The sequence below is a fragment of the Cavia porcellus genome, unplaced genomic scaffold (genome assembly GCF_034190915.1).
Source record: "Cavia porcellus strain 051 isolate PalLab524CR breed Dunkin Hartley unplaced genomic scaffold, mCavPor4.1 scaffold_15, whole genome shotgun sequence".
In the NCBI taxonomy this organism is placed as follows: Eukaryota; Metazoa; Chordata; class Mammalia; order Rodentia; family Caviidae; genus Cavia; species Cavia porcellus.
Window position 1 is genome coordinate 26358826 of NW_026947498.1, and position 18700 is coordinate 26377525.

At 38.9% G+C, this 18700-nt stretch overlaps 1 protein-coding gene across 7 annotated transcripts in view; it reads right to left on the reverse strand.

Annotated features, from left to right (window-relative positions):
* Nucleotides 1-18700, reverse strand: part of Robo1 (roundabout guidance receptor 1) — a 1010950-nt gene that overhangs the window by 38051 nt on the left and 954199 nt on the right. For 5 of the 7 annotated variants that reach the window (XM_063224749.1, XM_063224748.1, XM_063224751.1 and 2 more), the window contains 5 exons: nt 18468-18639; nt 12621-12818; nt 8626-8652; nt 7044-7086; nt 665-819 (listed from right to left, as the gene is read on the reverse strand). In XM_063224749.1, the coding sequence (XP_063080819.1) occupies nt 665-819; nt 7044-7086; nt 8626-8652; nt 12621-12818; nt 18468-18639 (595 nt within the window). The remainder of the gene's footprint in view (nt 1-664; nt 820-7043; nt 7087-8625; nt 8653-12620; nt 12819-18467; nt 18640-18700) is intronic. The other 2 variants (XM_063224750.1, XM_063224753.1) reach the window with 1 other exon arrangement.

An 18700-nucleotide genomic window follows, 5' to 3' on the forward strand; every position in this document is an offset into this window, starting at 1 on the left:
ATTTTCCTTTTTTTAGATCTTGCAAACTTCATGCCTATTTGGTTTTCTGTTGTGTTTTTTGCATGAAATTTTAGCCAAGTCCCATATTTCTCAATCAAAATACACAACAGACAATAAATATATACATATACATTTAGAAAAAAGTACACATTTCTTGTGTCTTCCAAGTTTACTTCTGTATCATAATATCTGATTTAAAATTTTAGTTTTCCTTTAAGATTTTTATTACTATTTTTGTGCCACTATTACTGTTGTTATTGCTGTTAAAGAGTTTGGTTTGCTCTATCTATGGACTTAGTAACCTTTGGAACTACATTATTCCACAAGTCATGAAAGCAACTAAATATTAAAATTGAATAAATATAATTACATTACACAAATATTGCAAAAATAAACACCTCTATAAGATTTTCAATTTTCCTTGCTATCCTAGAATTCGTATTTTCTATTCTCTGAGAATATTTTCTTGCTGGAGGATGTAGTATGGGTTTTCAGGGATAAAGAAAATACTTGGGTGAGACAAGGGTTTCACCCAACCTTCAACATTTCATGAAACTGTTGATAAACACTGCCTTTCCCACAGCTCAGAGGGAAAGGATGCGAAGCTGCTGCTGGCCAATTCCCGCTAAAGCCCCCCACAGATCCAGCTCTCTGTGTCCCTAACCTGGGCGGCTGTAGGTTGTCAGGTTGCTGTCGCTGTTGCCATTGCCAGCCGTGCAGCAGTTGATGGAGCAGTCGTTGTGATTGTTGCCAGTATTGGGCCAGGTGTCTGCCAGCCAGGGCTGTGCGGCGGGCTCACTAATGTTGAGAAGTCCTGGCCTGAAGGAAACAAACAATAAACAAACAAACAAACAAAGAGAAAGCAAATATGATACGAATAGGAAATAATAGTTCCTACTCATAATTCCGACAAACACTTCAGTCCTCTTACAACCCTTTGGTGAATGATGCTGAATGCTATTTTTCTTTACAGGCAGGGAGCTGTGGCCCAGAGCGCTGGGAACTATCTCAGCACACACAGCCATGAGTCTGTAACCTGCTGGAGCTGTGCTTCAGGCTTGAAATGTTTTCCCGTTGAGTCCACCATCAGTCATAGTGATTAAAACTCAAACAGGGGGTTCCAATTCGTTTAGTTTTCAATTCATTTAGTAGCTTTAAAAAAAATCCCCTAGTTAAAGCCATTTACATTTTTTACACATTTAATCCAGTAACTGAAATTCTTCTGGAAACTTGAAAAACAGAGAATTCATTTACTGAGATAATGAAACTTCATATTAGGGCCATTTCCATATTATTCTTCAGAAATCATGTTTCAGAAACTGAGTTTGGGGCTCTGTGTGTTCTGCACAGAGGCGCATCGCTGTTTCAGCGTACGCTTCCGTAAGCTTGATAACGTTTTCTGATGGTGACAATGTAAAATGTCCTAAGTCCCTGCATAAACAAAGGAAAGCCACTGAATGAAATTGGTAAAACAAAGATGTCAACTAAAAGAAATATTAGCACTCATTTTTTTTTGCACAACAGATGTTAATCCTCTTTCACCGTGCATTGGGGAGGCAAAGTGGATCAGTAGTTATTAATGGGAGCCCTGGACCACCAGCGCCAGGGACTCAATCTGGAGTCCGAGGGCGGCATTCTTCATGTCCTTGGCTAACACTGACTCCATGTGATAATTCAGCAAAAGAGGTGATGATGTATGATGTGCTGTCCACGCCACAGTAAACAGGAGCTATAGACGACACAAACACTTTCTTCTGGGTTTCATTTCCTTTGTTAAAGGGCGATATGCACACCTCCCATTCTACTTGGGAAGCAAGAACCTGGCATTTCCCTCCCTTGTGTCTATTCTGTGTATGACTACATAGGAAATCAACTGAAGAAACTTACTCAGCAAAGGAAGGTTATCTGAGGAACACTTCAATTTAAATAAAGAATGTGGATTTATACTTTCTATCTCTATCTATGTAGGTGTATATATTTATGTGATTAAAATAAATACTCTTTGCTTGCTGTGTGTAAGGCATTGTTCTGAGTCCTTAAAGTGCATTAATTAATTTAATCAGGGGGTTGTTATTATATACCTCTTATAGACGAGGAGCCTAAAACACCTGGAGACCTGTATGCAGTTGGACAAAACAAGTACGGGGCAGAGTGAGGGTTGCAACACAAGCAGGTGCTCCAGCACACACACCGTGGTCTCAGATGTGAGAAGCACACACCTGGAGGGTGCAGAAAGTTCCAGAAGCTTCAAACACTTAATAAAAGGAAGGGTGGAGAAAATGTCTGAAGTGCTAAAATTCAGGATAAAGCTGTTAAGACTGAGCCAACTGACTGCAGCATTAAAATTGGTGATAAAAACATGCTTTGAAGAGCAATGAAGCTGAAGGGTTGAAATGTTAAACACTGAGATGCTGGCTGTGGCACAGATAACTGGAGTCTTTGAAATAGATGTTAGGTACGGGAATGCTGCACCTGCTAATCTTCAGTTTCCTATTTTATTCTATCTTGAAGCTACACCAGGGCTGTTATCACGATTGGAGTTATTAAACTGAACCCCTTCCCATATTTGACACCACAGCGATGTGATACTGTGTTTGAAGTAGGGGTCAAGTAGAAATTTTCCACAGGCTGATTTACATGTTTCAAAATGAACAGTTAATACATGTATGCTGCTTAGATTCACTAAATAACACTTTTACAGCAAGTGTTTTAATATTATCATAAACTTAGAGACCTTCTCATATAAATGAGTGACTTCCACTAAGGAAGTAGGATTAAAACCTTACATCCTAGTTCTTTGTTAAACTTGAGTTTGGAAAGCCAGTTATTAAAAGGAAAAAGTAAACCCTGTCAACTGCCCCACAACGAATCTTAAAAGGTCATGTGTGTATTTCAGAGGTTTTTCAGGAGGGGTGTTATGCAGCTACTCTGATAAGCGAGTTAAGACCTATTTAAATTACATGCAAACTTACCTACTATGTCTCAGACATTTTAACTGCCCGACAACTAATTTGAAGCAGAAGCAAAACACATTGATTACAGTAGTTAACATGAGCTAAACTACCACTGCATCAGCTGGGCCTGGTGCAACACAGTCATAACCCCAGCCCCCTGCAAAGCTGAGCCAGAAACAGGGCAAGTTCTTCCTGGGCCTACGCAGTTAAGGGAGACCCTGTGTCAAAATTTAAAAGAAAATCACAAGGTATCATTATATCATCTGATCATCTATGAAAGGTTCGTGTATGTTTATTTTTTAATAATTAGGCAGTGATTACTTTCAATCCTCCTTCTGTCATTTCAGGTATTCTACTCTGTCACTCTAAGAAAACTTCTTTATGCTAATAAACCACAAAATAAAATACCACAGCATCTAGGAGTTGGGAAAATGGCGAAGGCAAGTGGCTATAAGGGCTGTCCAGGTCCGCTTCGCCCTGACGGATTTTAGTTTGAAAGCCCGGGAGAGAGCAGAACACGGCCCACGTTTCAGGAGAAGCAAGGCCTGGCCTCCCTTGCCTGTCATCTCCCTCCATCGGGCTGTGTCTTTTGGCCTGACACTCTCGCTCTCTTTCTCAGGACTGCTGTGCTTTCCCTGGTATGTGCTGTGGTTTTGATTTTTGGAAGGGGTGGCTGGAATGTTTGAGGGAAGAAAACATCACTAACAGAAACAGCTATCTGTATTTATATCACCCTCCCCTTGTTACCTCACATGTTTCTTTCAAGTTGGGAGAGGTTAGATTTACCACAACTGCCATTCTTTCTTGGCTGAGCGTAACTAAATTCATAAGCTGTGGAACTAGACAAAATTCCTAGATAACTCTTTTCTTTATTAAAGAAAACTTCTGGCCCCAAATAATTTCTTTAAAATCATCAGGGACAGACTTCACATCTTTTTATATTCCTTTCTCCAATAATTTATTCATTTCTCTGTATTAATGACATCTTTCAATGGGCAGTAACTCATATTGATTGAATTTATTGATGTTATTTAATAATTATGTTACAAAAGTTCATTTATTTATAAAAAAAATTATATGTTCTCTGAGATACAAGATCACACATTCTATTGTCAGAGGCAATCAGAAACACCAAGGACTGGCAAAAGTTTTGTGGAAAAGGCCAGATAGCAACCTCAGAAGAATTTGTAGTCCATAAAGTTTCTGTTGTATTTACTCAACTCTGCCAGTGCAACTCAAAAGCAGTGACAGTGTAGCTCACAGCAGTGATAGATTAAATGAGCCCTTCATAAAACTTTACACAAATAGACAGGAGGCTGGAGGGTCCATAGGTATAATTTGGTGATCCTTGATATAAACACCGATCAAGTGCATTCTTGCATGTCAGGCACTTGGTTGTGATAGTCCCAGGACAGAGCTCATGGAGGTACAGTAGGTGAGACTGAGTAAACTGACAGGGGCATTGGTTGGGGAGATATCTGGGGCTATAGTAATCAGCAATGTGCAGTGTAGGGCAGGCACATAGGCAATGCAGTGCCGGCAGATGGCGGGTGTGCGGACGCAAGAAATCACGGGCCATGGCATGCAGAGGTGGCACGTGTATCAGCAAAGCTGCACTCCTTGTGGCTTCACATGCTAGGTTAAGTTTGGACTTGATACTTGAAATAGCATGGTTCCTACTGAAAATGGGCTTTTTCAGCAGTTCAGATACATGTTCAATATGCATTTCAGGAGCTCACTGTGGCTCCTCTAGGTGGAGAATGTGCAGGAAGCAGTGCTGATGAAGCTAACTGAAGCTGGACCAGCCAGGAGTTTATGCAGCGGGCCTACGAGAGCAGAGCATGATGTAGGAGAACCGTGCTTGACACAGAGCAATACTACAGACAATGAAAGGAGTAAGAAGCATCAGCCACGTGCAGTGATGGTTTGGAAGGTCACAGAAGATGACCACAAGGTCCCGGTATGGGTGGCATTAACCAAGTGATGGCAGCAGGTCAGGGAGGACTCAAAAGAGCCCAAGAGGCATCAAGGAAACCAGGGCTTGAGAGACGGCCAGAAAATGGGCAGGCAGGTGATTAGCTCACCATCAACACTTCTTCCCTTACCCGACTATCAGAGCGCAAGAACAACCACACACACATCCACACACGGCGGGAACACGGCTTTTCCTACTGCAGTCTGCCTTTCTTAACCTGATTGACTTTATCCAGAGTACTCACAAGCCGCTGCATTGACTCCAACAATATTTAGTATTCATATCCAGCTCTGCCACTCTATGTAAAGTCCACACAGACAGGGTTTTTTATGTGTCCTGCTCACTGATACATTCCAAGCAGCTAAAGCAGCGCCTGCCCTATGGAAGGTGTTTATTATTTTAATGAATAAATAATAAAAATGGTGTATATAACTGTCATCTAAAGCACTGACTCTAAGATTTTTATCTATCTCTTAATTCCATTATATTCCAGGATCTTCTGTGATTTCACTTGGGTAAGTGGTCATTTCATTTTAATAATTAAACAAAATCAATTTAACTGCCAGCATTCTTTTTTTTTTTTTTTTTTAACTTGAAAAGATTATGTCTTCCCTACTAGTGAGCTTTCTAAAGTTTTTATGGAGAAAAAAAAACTTTGGAAAGATCCCTAAGAACTTCGAAATATTTTATTTCTGCTGCAGAAACTCAGATGTGCTGCTAATGTCTTTGTGCCATGGTTTCTCTTGTGGTGATCTGGTCTTTTTTGGTGGTAAATTCTTTAAATTCTTTGGAGGAGAACTGGGCGTACATTTCACATGTGTGCATGTATGTGCGTGTATATGTGTAGGAGCCCATACACAGAGTCCAGCTCAAAGAACACTGAAGTCTGAAGTTATGAATCAAACACATTAAATAATGGTTAAAAATCAAGCATTCCAGATTTACCCTTGAGAATTTTTTTTTTTTAACATCTTGTGAATGTCTGGGTTGTGACTTACCTGGAATTCCCCTGGATGCAAAACTATGTCCAGATTTAATTTCTAAACCAAGTGGATTTATTCCTTGTGAAGACCTCCCTAGTTTTGGAGACCTTCAGTGGCAGCTTTTTTTAAATGGGTTTGAAAACATGAAACTACCACAGTAACCACAAAGGAAAAGATTTAAGCTTGCCGCTATATTCGCACAGCATTGGCTAACAGTGTTCAAAATTCTTTTTTATTTAAAAAAAAATCCCTCTTTGTTATGTATTAAGTACAGTATTTTTCCTATCAGATCATACATTCCTTGGATGCTGGAATATCTTACTCATATTTTGGGTCTAGCAGCTAACCATATTAGCCAACTGTACAAAGAAGGGCACTCAGCAACTTAACTGAATTTGAAATATAAAGTGATTTTGTTTGGAAAATCACCTTACACCTTGATGCTACTGGTTTTGAAAAAAGCAACACCTGATGGTGGCAAATCCTGGATCATGCCTCGTGTAATTTATACCCCCTTTTCAGCCCCTTTAAACCTCCTGTCACATTAATTTGTGATTTCTCTGTGAATATATTAAAGTTCACTGAATAATAATTAACAAAAAATCATAAATACAGGTCTGAGGATCCTTTTAATTAGAGACTGAAAAAGCTCTTTGTTAACCAGCTACCTAGATTTCTTCTGTTTCAACATATTTCCCTACAAATGGAGATGTCAACTATGCGGAATTCATAACAAGAATAAACAAACAAACATAACCTACAACTTATGAGCAACTGCTGTGTTCAGCATGTTTTCCAATGAATACTTTTTCTTTGATAATACCCGTTAGCCAACTATATTTCTTAATTTTCATGAATGCCACAGCTTAATCACTTTAACTCCTTTTAATCATCTGCTAAATCAGCAAATCTGTGTTTCTTGGTTAAAGTGCGCCCTCGTGTGGTCAGTGATCAAGGTGCAAAGGCTTCTTTCAGTTCTACAGAAGAGCTGCGTGGAGTCTTTCTAAAACATTTGAACAAATTCCAGCTTTAAATTAAACCTTTTAAGAAGTGAAAGTGGTATCACTTAGGAAGACAAGAAGTCATGTTTTAAATTCCCCTTAGGTTCCACAAAACAAGCAAGATAATTACCTCCCTCCACTGCTCACTGCTTCTCCTCCTCTCTGATAAGTTACTAGAATGTTACAAAAACAGAAAGAAAAAATTAGTAGACATGTTTATATATCAAAAGCCATTACATTCATGAGCATCTTTCTAAAATGGGATTTTTTCTCTTTCCCCAACTTGCTAAAAGCATTGTAAAAATTATTATAGGTCATAGCAGATTTCTGATTCAACTGCAATGCTTTAAAGACTTTTAAAAGAATTAAACATACATCACTCTTATTTTCTTACTGTTCCAAGGAATTTGAGAGAAGCAAAAATAAAATACACTAGTACGATTTTGCTAACTGTAACTATTAAATATTTCTACATTTGTATGCTCATAAATTTGTGTTTTAATTTTTTTATAGATTTTTTTTTGTTTTTTTCCTTTTTTTTTTTTTTTTTTATCAGCACCAGGGATTGAACTCACGACTGCCTGCTTGCAAGGCAGGTGCTTATGCCACTGAGCTAAATCCCCAGCCCCTGTGTTTTAATTTTTATTAGAGCATATAATTTCATGACTCTGTGTATATAATCTTAAATTCAAGAAACATATCCTAGCCTGATTTCTTAGAATAAGGACCAGTAAGTACAACAAAGATAAATATTAAAATAAACCTTTCCACACACAAGATTTAAGTCAAGTAGTATCAATTAACATAATCCATTTCTTTACTGTGGATGGTAGAATTCCTTTCCCATTATATTTGAATTAGACCTGTACATATAATGAAAATGTATTTTGATACCTCTGAAAGCACTCAGTGCAATATATTTTGGATATAAAAATATAGGCATAACGTAACAAAAATAGATTTGCACATAATTAGGCAAAGGGTTAAAAAGATTAGCTTTTTTTTTTTTTTTTAAATACAGGCATATTTTCCAAAAAGAAATGTGTTTTCAAAAGCTGCCAAATTCTGCTACTTAGAGAAACTCCAAACTGGGAGTCTGTTAGGATGAGATAACTGCTCCCAATGATTCCAATAACTGGATTAAAAGCGAGGCGGCATGTCTACAGGTACACATTTGACTTAAGGTGATATGAAAGGAGACCTGCTTTGAAAGGAACTGGGTAGATCAGAATACGAGGATTCTGACTTGGATAAAATGAACTTTTAATTTTCATATACGCTGGATATTTTGATTATGTTTGAAAATACTGATTCTATGGGCAGAGAACACAAGAGAAAGAAATTGTTTTTGGAAAACCCGAAAGCTTACATTAAGGGGGAAAATTCATTGCCAAGTATGAAATAATCAATAAGATGATTAGCATGTTAAATCATGCCCAGGGTAGAAACAGTGTGTCCATTTAATGGAAAACATGCAAACAAGGCTAAGATGTAATACGGAGTGGAGAACAAATAACCGCATGGAACAGGTGAAAAGCAACACCAGCCATTTCGACTTCAAAAGCATGCCTGGCCAAGTAAATGAAGTATTGTACTGCGTCTAAGTTCTTTCCCCCCAGTTACCGCCGAAATTGGACTAAAACCAGAAACACAATCGTATACCACATGCCAAACTAACAAAGGAAGGGGGGAGGGTAAGTGCAAATATATACCTGTTGGTGTGAAGGTAAAGGACGGGACTGAAAAATCAAAACAAAATACAAACCAGTTATTAAGCTGAAGAGAGAAAGGGTACATATCACATTAGTATAAATCAAGCAGACAGCTGAACATAAAACAAATGTAAATAACCAAGCCAGTAAGTCTGACACTCTGATATATGAATAAAACCAAATCTAAGTTTAAAAAAAGAAAAAAAAAAAAGCTTGTCTCTACAGGTAGCATTTTGAAGTGTCTGACACTCTAGTGCACTCAGGAGGGGATTGTCTGGGTTAGCCTGTGAATGACCCTGCATTTAGTAACAGAGATTTAGCTCACAGCTTTAGTACAAACAGGAATCCTCCAATATTAATCATCTCCAAACACTGGGTGATGGATTCTTAAACAAGTATTATCGGGGTTTTGCTGGAACCTTATCTAGAAATCTGAAAGCAAATGCTTCTGAAATGGACACATAGATGCACTTAAGCACTCATTATTGGAAGGGAGGCAGGAATAAGGAATGAAAGAAAGAAGGAAAGAAGGATGCAGGGTGGGAGGGAAGGAGGAAAGAAAAAAAGGAACAATACTGAAACAAAGAGAATCATAAAATCAAACCGTTTCACTGACAAGGAACACCTGACCTCCCATAAAAACACTATAACACTACATGTTTATCATCATAAAAATTTGCAAGCAGACAGCAAAAAGGTGGTGTTTTCAACTTTAATTTTTCTGGCATTGTTTACATTTAGAAGCTTTCCAGGAGTAGGCTGAACATTTTTTAATGCCACGCTAGAAGCTAAACAATAGAACAATAACTCCCCTCTGAGAACCTTCACTCTGCAGTTATAAATCTTAATCTAATCAATAATGCCTGAAATTGAACTGCAGACCTCAAAAGTAGCAGGCTGGCCTCCCCCACTGTTCCTAGCTGCTCCCAGCCCAAGTGTGGAACAACACCAGAGCAATTTCCATGTCATTTCAGAGAGGGAGGAGACTGGCCTATTTTCCCATCTCTTCTCATTAATTTAAAGTAAAGGCCGCCTTGGAAAAGAAAGCAAGGGAATCTACAACACTCCCTTTAATGGGAAAGCTTGCTTTCGAAAGATATTTAAGATGAACAAAGTGGAGTAGTGATTGCTTATCATCTATCAAAGAGCTGCCCAAAATGCGTCTTCCATTTGAATATTGGTATGGAATTTACTTCAGGATTAGAGCTTTGGGGATGGCAAGTAGCCCCCTGTAGCATTCCCTACAACTGTCACTTCTTACATTCCCTACAAGTGTCACACACCACTTGATCTCTGCACATTCGAGGAAAAAAACCAACAAAAACCTCCATGTTGCAGCCCGTTTGTGTACTGGGCTTCCTCTGCAGTAGTCTCAAGAATTCTACTGTGTGTGCGTGTGTGTGTGCGTGCGTGTGTGTGTGTGTGTGTGTGTGTGTGTGTGTGTGTGTGTGGTTTATTTTGGTCTTTTCAGACAGTCAATGCAATTTAGCTACATTCAAAAATTTAATGCCATAGTAACAAATCTTAAAAAAAAAAAAAAAAAAGGTACATTTGAGACGAAAGCTATTCAGGCAAGAACAGAGCGCCTGAACAATGATTTGCAATCACAAGGACAAGGGAAAATACAAAAGGTCCTTGTCATTACTTCTCTTAGCTAAATGCTAGACCCAATTTGAGGACTAAAGATGAACAAAGGTCAGCATTAAATGAAATTCTTCCTGCTACCACACTAAAAACAACTTACTTCTCAAAGCCCACAATATTGTAATAAACTCTGCATGTACCCAGGTACGGTACACACTAAGGCCACATGTGGCAGGAGTGTGGCATGTCCAGCAGATGTCACACCAATAGTTAAACAGAGGTGAGACTGTACAAAACGTTCACTGTTCATATTTATCGGCCAACAAGCTCCTTTCACCTATTTATTTAAAATACTTCACTTACTATTCTCCTAAATTACTGGCATTGTTTTTTATATAGGAAATTTGAGATCACAAAAATGTACTTTTTTAATTAAGAAAAAACAGAACTAGGAAAAAGTGCCAATGGCACAAATAAGGAAAATGGAATAAGGTGCTCATCCAATTACATTTGTAATTATGTTCTATGATTTCTGCTTAAACAGAAGCTGGTTGAAAAGGCAATGACATTAGTTTAATAGGTTCTGCAGAAAGAGCAAATACGCATTTGTCAGCATGCTCAAAGGTCATTAGTAAAGGAAGAGGAACATTTCAGAAATTAGTGAGTTTCATGTCACATTTTTAGGCCTGAAGACAATATAGAGAATTAAACTGTTATAATCGCACACTTCATCATGAGAAAAAGCACTGAATTCCAGACTGGCTACTTACAAAATGGACTGTCTCATGGAAGTCTTTTGGGGAGAAAATCCAAGAGACTCCATGTCTATGTTAATTAGTTGCTTTTTCTCATTCACTTCAGATTTCAAAACATAGTTTCTCCCCACGCTCCAGGTCCCCACTCTGCCAAACACAGCCCTGGACAAATCCCTGCTCTGCACAGACTTTGGAGTCAAAGGTTTGGGGTTGTGACACAGCTGCCCGACACCGGCCCACTTCATGCTCATAGCGAGCATGGCTCTCTTTGCAGTGACCTCTGAGCCCCCGTTTTCCATTTCATGGATAGGGGTACTGACATTTGCTTCATCTCTAGATAGGGCACATACCTGGAAAAAACCTATTTAAGGATCGTAATGCTGTTGGAAGCCTTTGCACGTGAGGAGTGGGCTGCTGAGCCAGACCAGAGGCACAGGGATTGATTTTATGGTATCTGTGATGAATCTGTGTTGACTCTTTTTTCCCAAGGCCTCTTGGAACTGAGAGCACAAATATTTGGATTGCTGACCTGGAGTATTTTATGAAATGTGTAAGGACATTCAACCTCTCCCTGGCACTAGAAATTCTTGTTTAACCATATAACTGGTCAGAAAAAAGATCTGATCTAAACACATAGGAAATCTGCACTTAGGAAATACATAGACAAGTAGGGGAAAGTGGAAATGTTTGCAAGAGAATTCTATTTAAAATTTATTTTGCAACAAAACAAAACTATTGCCTAGGAAGGATGGCCCTGTACCAAGGGTAGTATATAATTTGCCATCAAATCTAATCACAATTTTGAGAGTAAAAGAAACACTACAAATTATTACACTAAAGGCATTCAAAAGAGATGACTTCCTGAAACATGGGGTTACAACTACTTTATCTGTTACCCAGATCTGAGGCTCAGAGTTGATGGATCTATGTGTGGGTGTGGAGAAAAAGATTAACTAGTTGACTGTGCTAAGAATCTAAGGGAATAGAGTGCAAATCTATGGCCTACAGGGTTGGAGGCCACGTAGCAAAAGTTACCCTGCATACTGAGTCTATCATAAAATTGCAAGTAATAGCAAAACAGTAAAATTATACAGAGACATTTGTAACACGATCATCACTATTAATTACTTGTATGCAGATATTCAACTTTGTAAGTTTAAATCTGACAATAAAAAGTGTTACCTGTCTTCTCTAATGAAAGCATATACTTAGTCATATAATCACATTTACTAAGAAAAGAAGAATTTTACAAATAATCAAAAGGCAGCATTCGTCCTGTTAGTTGCTTTGCAAAGGGCAAAAACACTCCCTTCATGCTGCATGAGTCTAACGCCCTAATTTCTAATTCCTGTGACAATGAGATCACAAATTTTCCTTAAGATGATGAAGCAATAAAAAACTGTCTATGGAACAAGGCAATGGAAAAACAGCCCAGTCTCAACCTGCGCTGGTGAAACATACTTTAAAAACTGAGTCCTGAGAAACTGACGAGCTCTGTTTGCTGTGCTGTTGCACGGAGAAGTCTAACAAAATGAGAACACAACGGATAAGCTGATGTACAGATGTCCTAAGTAAATCCTCAGGCACAAGGTGGAGTCAAAGTTAAAGTCTACCATTTTACAGCAGTATTACAGTGTGAAAAACTTCAGCCAACACCTTTTCTGATGCCTGCATAAGTACTTGTGAGGCCGCTCCTCTTCTTTCTGTGCCGATACAGCCAGATGCTGAAGACCATGAGGATGATCCAACAGGCCGCTCCGATGCCCGCGATGAAGGCCGGCTGCTTCACCACGTCGGAGATCTGCTGTGCCAGGCTGACCTGGTCCTCCGGGGACACGGGGTTTCCGTGAGAATCTGAAATACCATCTTCTGATTAATTTGTGTTAAATATTCAGTGTGATCAGGTAGCCGTACATCCGTGATATACGACGGCTACCATTTTATTTTGTTAATTATTGGATACATAAATGATCTCTTTTACATTTCTGGAGTTTTGTTTTGTTTTTAGGTTTTCTGAGACAGGGTCTTATTATGCAGTTCAGGCTGGCAGTGAACTCACTATGTAGTCAAAGGTTTTCTAGAACTGGCAGTGAGCCTCCTGCCTCAGCTTCCCCAGTGCTGGGATTACAGGCATATACTACCACACCTGTTGAGCTTGCATTTGTTTTTAATACGGTTTTCTGCAGTAAAACAGTTCGTGGGATTTTTAGTTATTTTAAAATTTATAAAATTGTCAATTTTACAATGAATTGTGCATTTTAATTCAAAACAGTCATGCATTTTAATTCTTACTTTATCTGTGAGACAATAAAGAGAACAGTTACACTTCTTTTAATTTCAGAGAACCCTGGAGGATCCTGCTTAGATAAAATATCTCACAACAGTGCTAGTATAAATACAAAAAGGTGGCACCACAGGATGAAATATTTTCATGCTGTTATACAAAATTATGGAGTGTTAAACAAATATTATAGAACAGTTACACAGCTCTTCATACTTCTATATTTCTATAGGAAATGTCCAATAAAAGTATATTTCCTCTAGAAGACAGATGCACAGTCTGATTATATGTGACCTCCCCTCAAGATTATATTGAACAATTCTTAACTGTCTTCAAAATGCTTCATTTGCCGCAATGTTCAGAAAGTCTCATAAAGTTGAAGCTCATTAAAACATGATGAAATATTAAGATAATGTTATCATTGAAAGAACTACGAATAATTTTTCTTTTAAAATAATAACCATGCTGAGAAATAGATAAAAGAACATTAAATATGTAAAAGAATTATCAAGTGTTATGAATGGTCAAAAAGACTTCTATTTAATGTTAGACATTTTGATTCAAGTATTAAAAATTGATGGACTCTGTGGCTAATAAAATTTACTAATTTTACATTTATGTCTTCTACCTGCTAAGGTAGATTTTAGATCTATCCTTAGATCAGCTCCCACAGAACAGTCAGCATGGTTTTTGGAGAAAACTAGGGGTTTTGCCCTGTTATTAAAGGGATGTCCGATTTTGTTGGCAGTGAGTTTTATTCCAAACTCAGTTCTGTCCAGTGCTATGATTGCCAGGTGAAGTTTTAATCTTCTTCCCCCTCAATATCAAGTGAAACGTGAAGCTTGCTTGTCCATCTCATTAGTATTGTGCTTTCTTGCAAATCCTGGGTCATTTGACTCAGAAGATATGCTTATACTGTATTCTTAGGATCTTATATGGATACAACATCCTTTTCAGTGTAAGTAGAACTTTGTGGCTCCAGAAGGAGGAGTTAAGGACCCCTGTCTGTTTCCAGATCTCTGCTTCCTCCTGGTTCCCCAGGAGGGTCAGTACAGATCCCTGCCTCATACAACTCCCTTCCTTGGGCAACGCAGACACAGGCTCCTGGCTCAACCCCAGCCCTGACATGGACTGCACGGATGCTCAAAGTGACAATCTCTGAGTCCGCAGGACACCTTAGATTTGATGCTGACTTTTTCTTTTCTTTTTTTTTTTTTTTGAGACAGGGTCTCTATATGCAGTTCAGGCTGGCCTTGAGCTCATTTTGTAGCCCAGGCTGGTCTCGAACTCGCAATGATCCTCCCACCTCAGCCTCCCGAGTGCTGGGATTACAGGCTAGAGCCACCGTGCCTGGTTGACTTTTTCTAAGAGCAGCCAGCCCTCCACAGGAAAGCTCCGTGGGCAACTCCCTGAACACCGAGAAAGCCTTGAGTCCACAAATGCTCCTCTCCCTTTCTCCTCCAGCTCCCCTCCTGGGCCTCCTGGCCAGCCCGGTCACCTTTCTCTTTTGCTGTTCTGTCTCCCTTTCTGTTTCTTATCTGATCAACACATCTGGCCCGCTGACTCCTTCTAGGCTTTTCTAGACAGAGGCCGGCTCAGTAGGTCAGACAAAAGCCAAGGGGCATCTGTCAGCCTGAATAAGTTTCAGGCTCCAGGGAAAGCTGGTCACAAGGTTTGGTACTTAGGCATGACACTGTCTGTTAGGATAAAGACTTCCTGTGAACGGAATAATATGCACATCCACAGCCCCGTCAGAGCAGGGCCAGGGTTTAGAAGCACTCTGGAGAGACAGACTACAGAATTATTAGAGAGAAATACAATTCAGCTCATACAATTTGCTTTACAAAAGAAAATGTTTTCTAGTCCAGTAATAATTTTTTTCCAGAAAAAATTGATACAACTCCTTCGTTATGAACAATATTTCTTAAAAATAAAATGCCCTCTATATTTTTACAGATTTTGTTTTTTTTTTTTTTTTTGCTAAATGATATTACATCCTAATAAGACATTTGGCAGAAAAAATAAGCAGTCTCTGATGGTGACAGAAGGAGTGTTGGGAACACAGTACCCTTTCAACACGAAATGCAATTCTCATGTTGACTGTGTGGACTGAGGAGGCTTTGCTTTCTTTATTCTTGAATAGAATTCCAGATTTCATTCTATGGTCAAGGCCGAAAAACCTGTTTTCACAAAGAGTCATCTGCCTTCCACTGTTTGTTGACTGAAAGTTTTACTTAGTGCTCCAGACCCCTTTTTCTTTGGTTATCCTAAGAGCACCTCATCCTCTGAAAGTTCACCAAGCAAACCTATTCTTTTTATTCCTCATACACCCTTTGCATCCACTAGGTTTATAGATTTCATGGCTATTTGCACAAGGTTAAGTTGAGTAGCTTCAGATTTTATGGAACAGCCAAGCGAGGTTCCATGCAAGCGACCACATGGGTTTAGCGGAATGGAGTGCAACATCACTAATGAATTACAACACTCCCACGGAATCTCGGGCTTTGTCTCACTGCAGCTAAGGCTGTGTTAAGAGGTGGAGAATGGGAACATATTAATGATTTCAAAACCAATTTGACCCTTAAATCTATGATTTAAATCCTCAATAATAAAATTACAAATGGCCCTTTCCCAAGTCCATCTTCCAGAAACAAGGACTAAAAGTCAGATGCTACAAAAATAGGGACACAAGCTCAGTTATGGGAAGGGTCATCACGATGCAACTGATAGTTCCAGTGTTAACCAAACAACACTGACATTTCCCTGAAGAAGGTGATACTGAAGAGCTATTATTTCTGTAACATAGCTGTTTCTTCTATGTCTAGTATAACATCGGGACTGATGTATCAAGAAAATTTTCTATCATTTCTTTCACTGTTTGAATTAAACCACGAAGCTGTTTTTGTTTAAGTCATGTATGAAATTACTTCTTTGAAATGTGCTCAATGAAAAAGAAGAGTTCAAAAGTCAAATTCTGCCCAAGGCTGTGTGAGTCAGAAAGAGCTTCGTGACGGGCTTGATGAGTGGTCACAGCACAGGCTCAGGAGAGGCAGTGCCCCAGCCGGGACTTTGCTGTTCAGTGCCCCCACTCACCAACTTGTAGTCACAGAGGCACAGCTCCGGATTCATGCCACTAAACCCACCCACAGAGTAGGGACTTCCTTCCTGATTTTCTACTGGTCCAGAGAAAACCTTAGAAGTCCAGATTAACAAAAAAAAAAAAAAAAATTTAAGCCAATGTCTATGTGGAACAAAGTCCCACACAATACAAAAATTTTATGGAGTTACATCACAGAAATTTCACAAATATATAAAGTGTAATAAGGAAAAAAATTGCACTGGATGTGAAGTTTTTAAAAAAATTTATTACCGTATATATTGCTATTGATTTCCCTTACAATCTTGGCCGTCACTTTGAACACATTAATCCCACTATTCCTGCCACTTTCTGAGTCAGCTCTGGAAGTCTCCTTTCATGAGCGTGCTTAGCTGTGTGGCCCTGGCTGCTTCCATGCCCTGAACTGGTTCACAATGCTTACCTGCTATGGTCATGTTGACTAGGGGACAGGACAGCACTCACATAGCTGCAGACTCTGTGAATAAGGTGGCTGAGGACATGCTGTAACATTTTTTGAGCCTGCCTTCCCATTGGAGGACATGACAGCAGCATTCACTGTATTTTTGATAATGCCTCATAAAAACAAGAAGACTTCCAGGCTGACTTCAGAAAATGGCAGCTACAATGGGATATGTACGTTCAAAGCTAGGGTGAGTATTCTGAGGAGGACTAATGCCAATGTGTCTTTTATTGTAATAAACTTTTATCTGAACACACACTTCATCTTTTGATCAGCCCTAGGCAGGCAGCATTGTCTTTAACACAGGAGTATCAACAAGATTTTTCCAAATGAATGTTAAGGCCTTTATGTTTTGCAATAAAATTAATCAAAGACACAAGTTTCTTAATTTTGAATTAACTGTTGGAAATCATTTATATAAGTATGCACATTTAATATGTACTCTTTGTGAGGTTATATTAATGATTTGTGCATATTTGTTTATGCATCCTTGTTTAGGATCTGACATAAAATAAGTTGAACTTCTGATTTGTGACATACATACATAAAATTGCCCTTGAAGTCTCCATAACTTTCATAATTTAAATGTCACTTCTTTAAATCTGACGTTTTCTCCTTTTTAGGAACAATAGCATTTTGTTTCTGTTTTGTTCAAGATTTTACCAGCAATCACTCATGATCTGCATGTCATGCTCATGCTGGATCACCTACAGTGAACTATAGTCATGAATGCTTTTATGTCGAGTTTTTAAAAAAAAAAAATCAAATACTTTTGAAGTGCAGATTGCATTTAACTTTCTAAGTAATTACTAATGTAAACACGCTCCAATGCTCTTTGATGCCTCCATTTATCTTTTGTTATGAAAAAGGCTTAAATTTTAAATAGACATAAATGTAAACATAACGTTTGCATTGCCAGAAATCTCTAACACTTGGTTTAAATTTTGCATGGAAGGGTTTTTTTTTTTTTTTTTTTTTTTTTTAATTTTAAAACCAAAAGTGAGCTCTATTAGGCTACAGACTGTGTCTTTCTTATTGCTGAGCCCCCCTTGGTGGTCATTTAGTATCATTTGTCAAAGAGATGAAAAAAAATACATAGGACAGGATTAGCATATTATGGAATAACTATATGAAATATTACTCAACATGTGTGCTGGGGTAAGTTTAAATTTAGTTGTGCAGTCATGTGCTACATAGCAGTGTTCTGATCAACAACGAACCACATATGTGGCTATGGTTGCACAAAGCTACATAGGCTAATGCCGTCACAGATGTCTTAATTGGTGGCAGTACACTCCATGACATTCACACGAGGACAAACTGCCAAAAACATATTTCTCAGAATGTATTCCAATGGTAAGTAGTGTATCTATACCCATAACTCTCTGTTTAAAATAGATCACACCACGCTGAGGCTATAACTCAGTGGCCCAAGTGCTTCCCTGGCTAGTGCAAGGCCCTGAGTTCAATGCCAGGTACCAAAAAGAAAAAAAAAAAAAAAAAATCACTAGCACCTTTATAGCCATAAGGCACTTCACAGGTTTTACTGATCTTGCAACAGTGGCTCAACCACATGTGAAAGCCACAAAGGACAACAAGTGGCTTGATGACAGCCTGCCACAGGGGAGCTGTGTGGACGCTTACCTAACTGGATAAACTGAGGCTCGCTCTTCACCCCAGGTCCGGCCCCAGTGCTGGCTGCCACTTCCACACTGTACCGGATTCCAGGAACCAGAGACGGAATGACCACGGAGAAGGTGGAGCCGTCCACGGTCTTGTTTATATGGTACCGAGTCTCATTGCCCAGACACCAAACCTGGAAGGAACATGTAACAAAATCCACGCTGTTAAATGATCTGAGTTAATGGAGAAGTCAG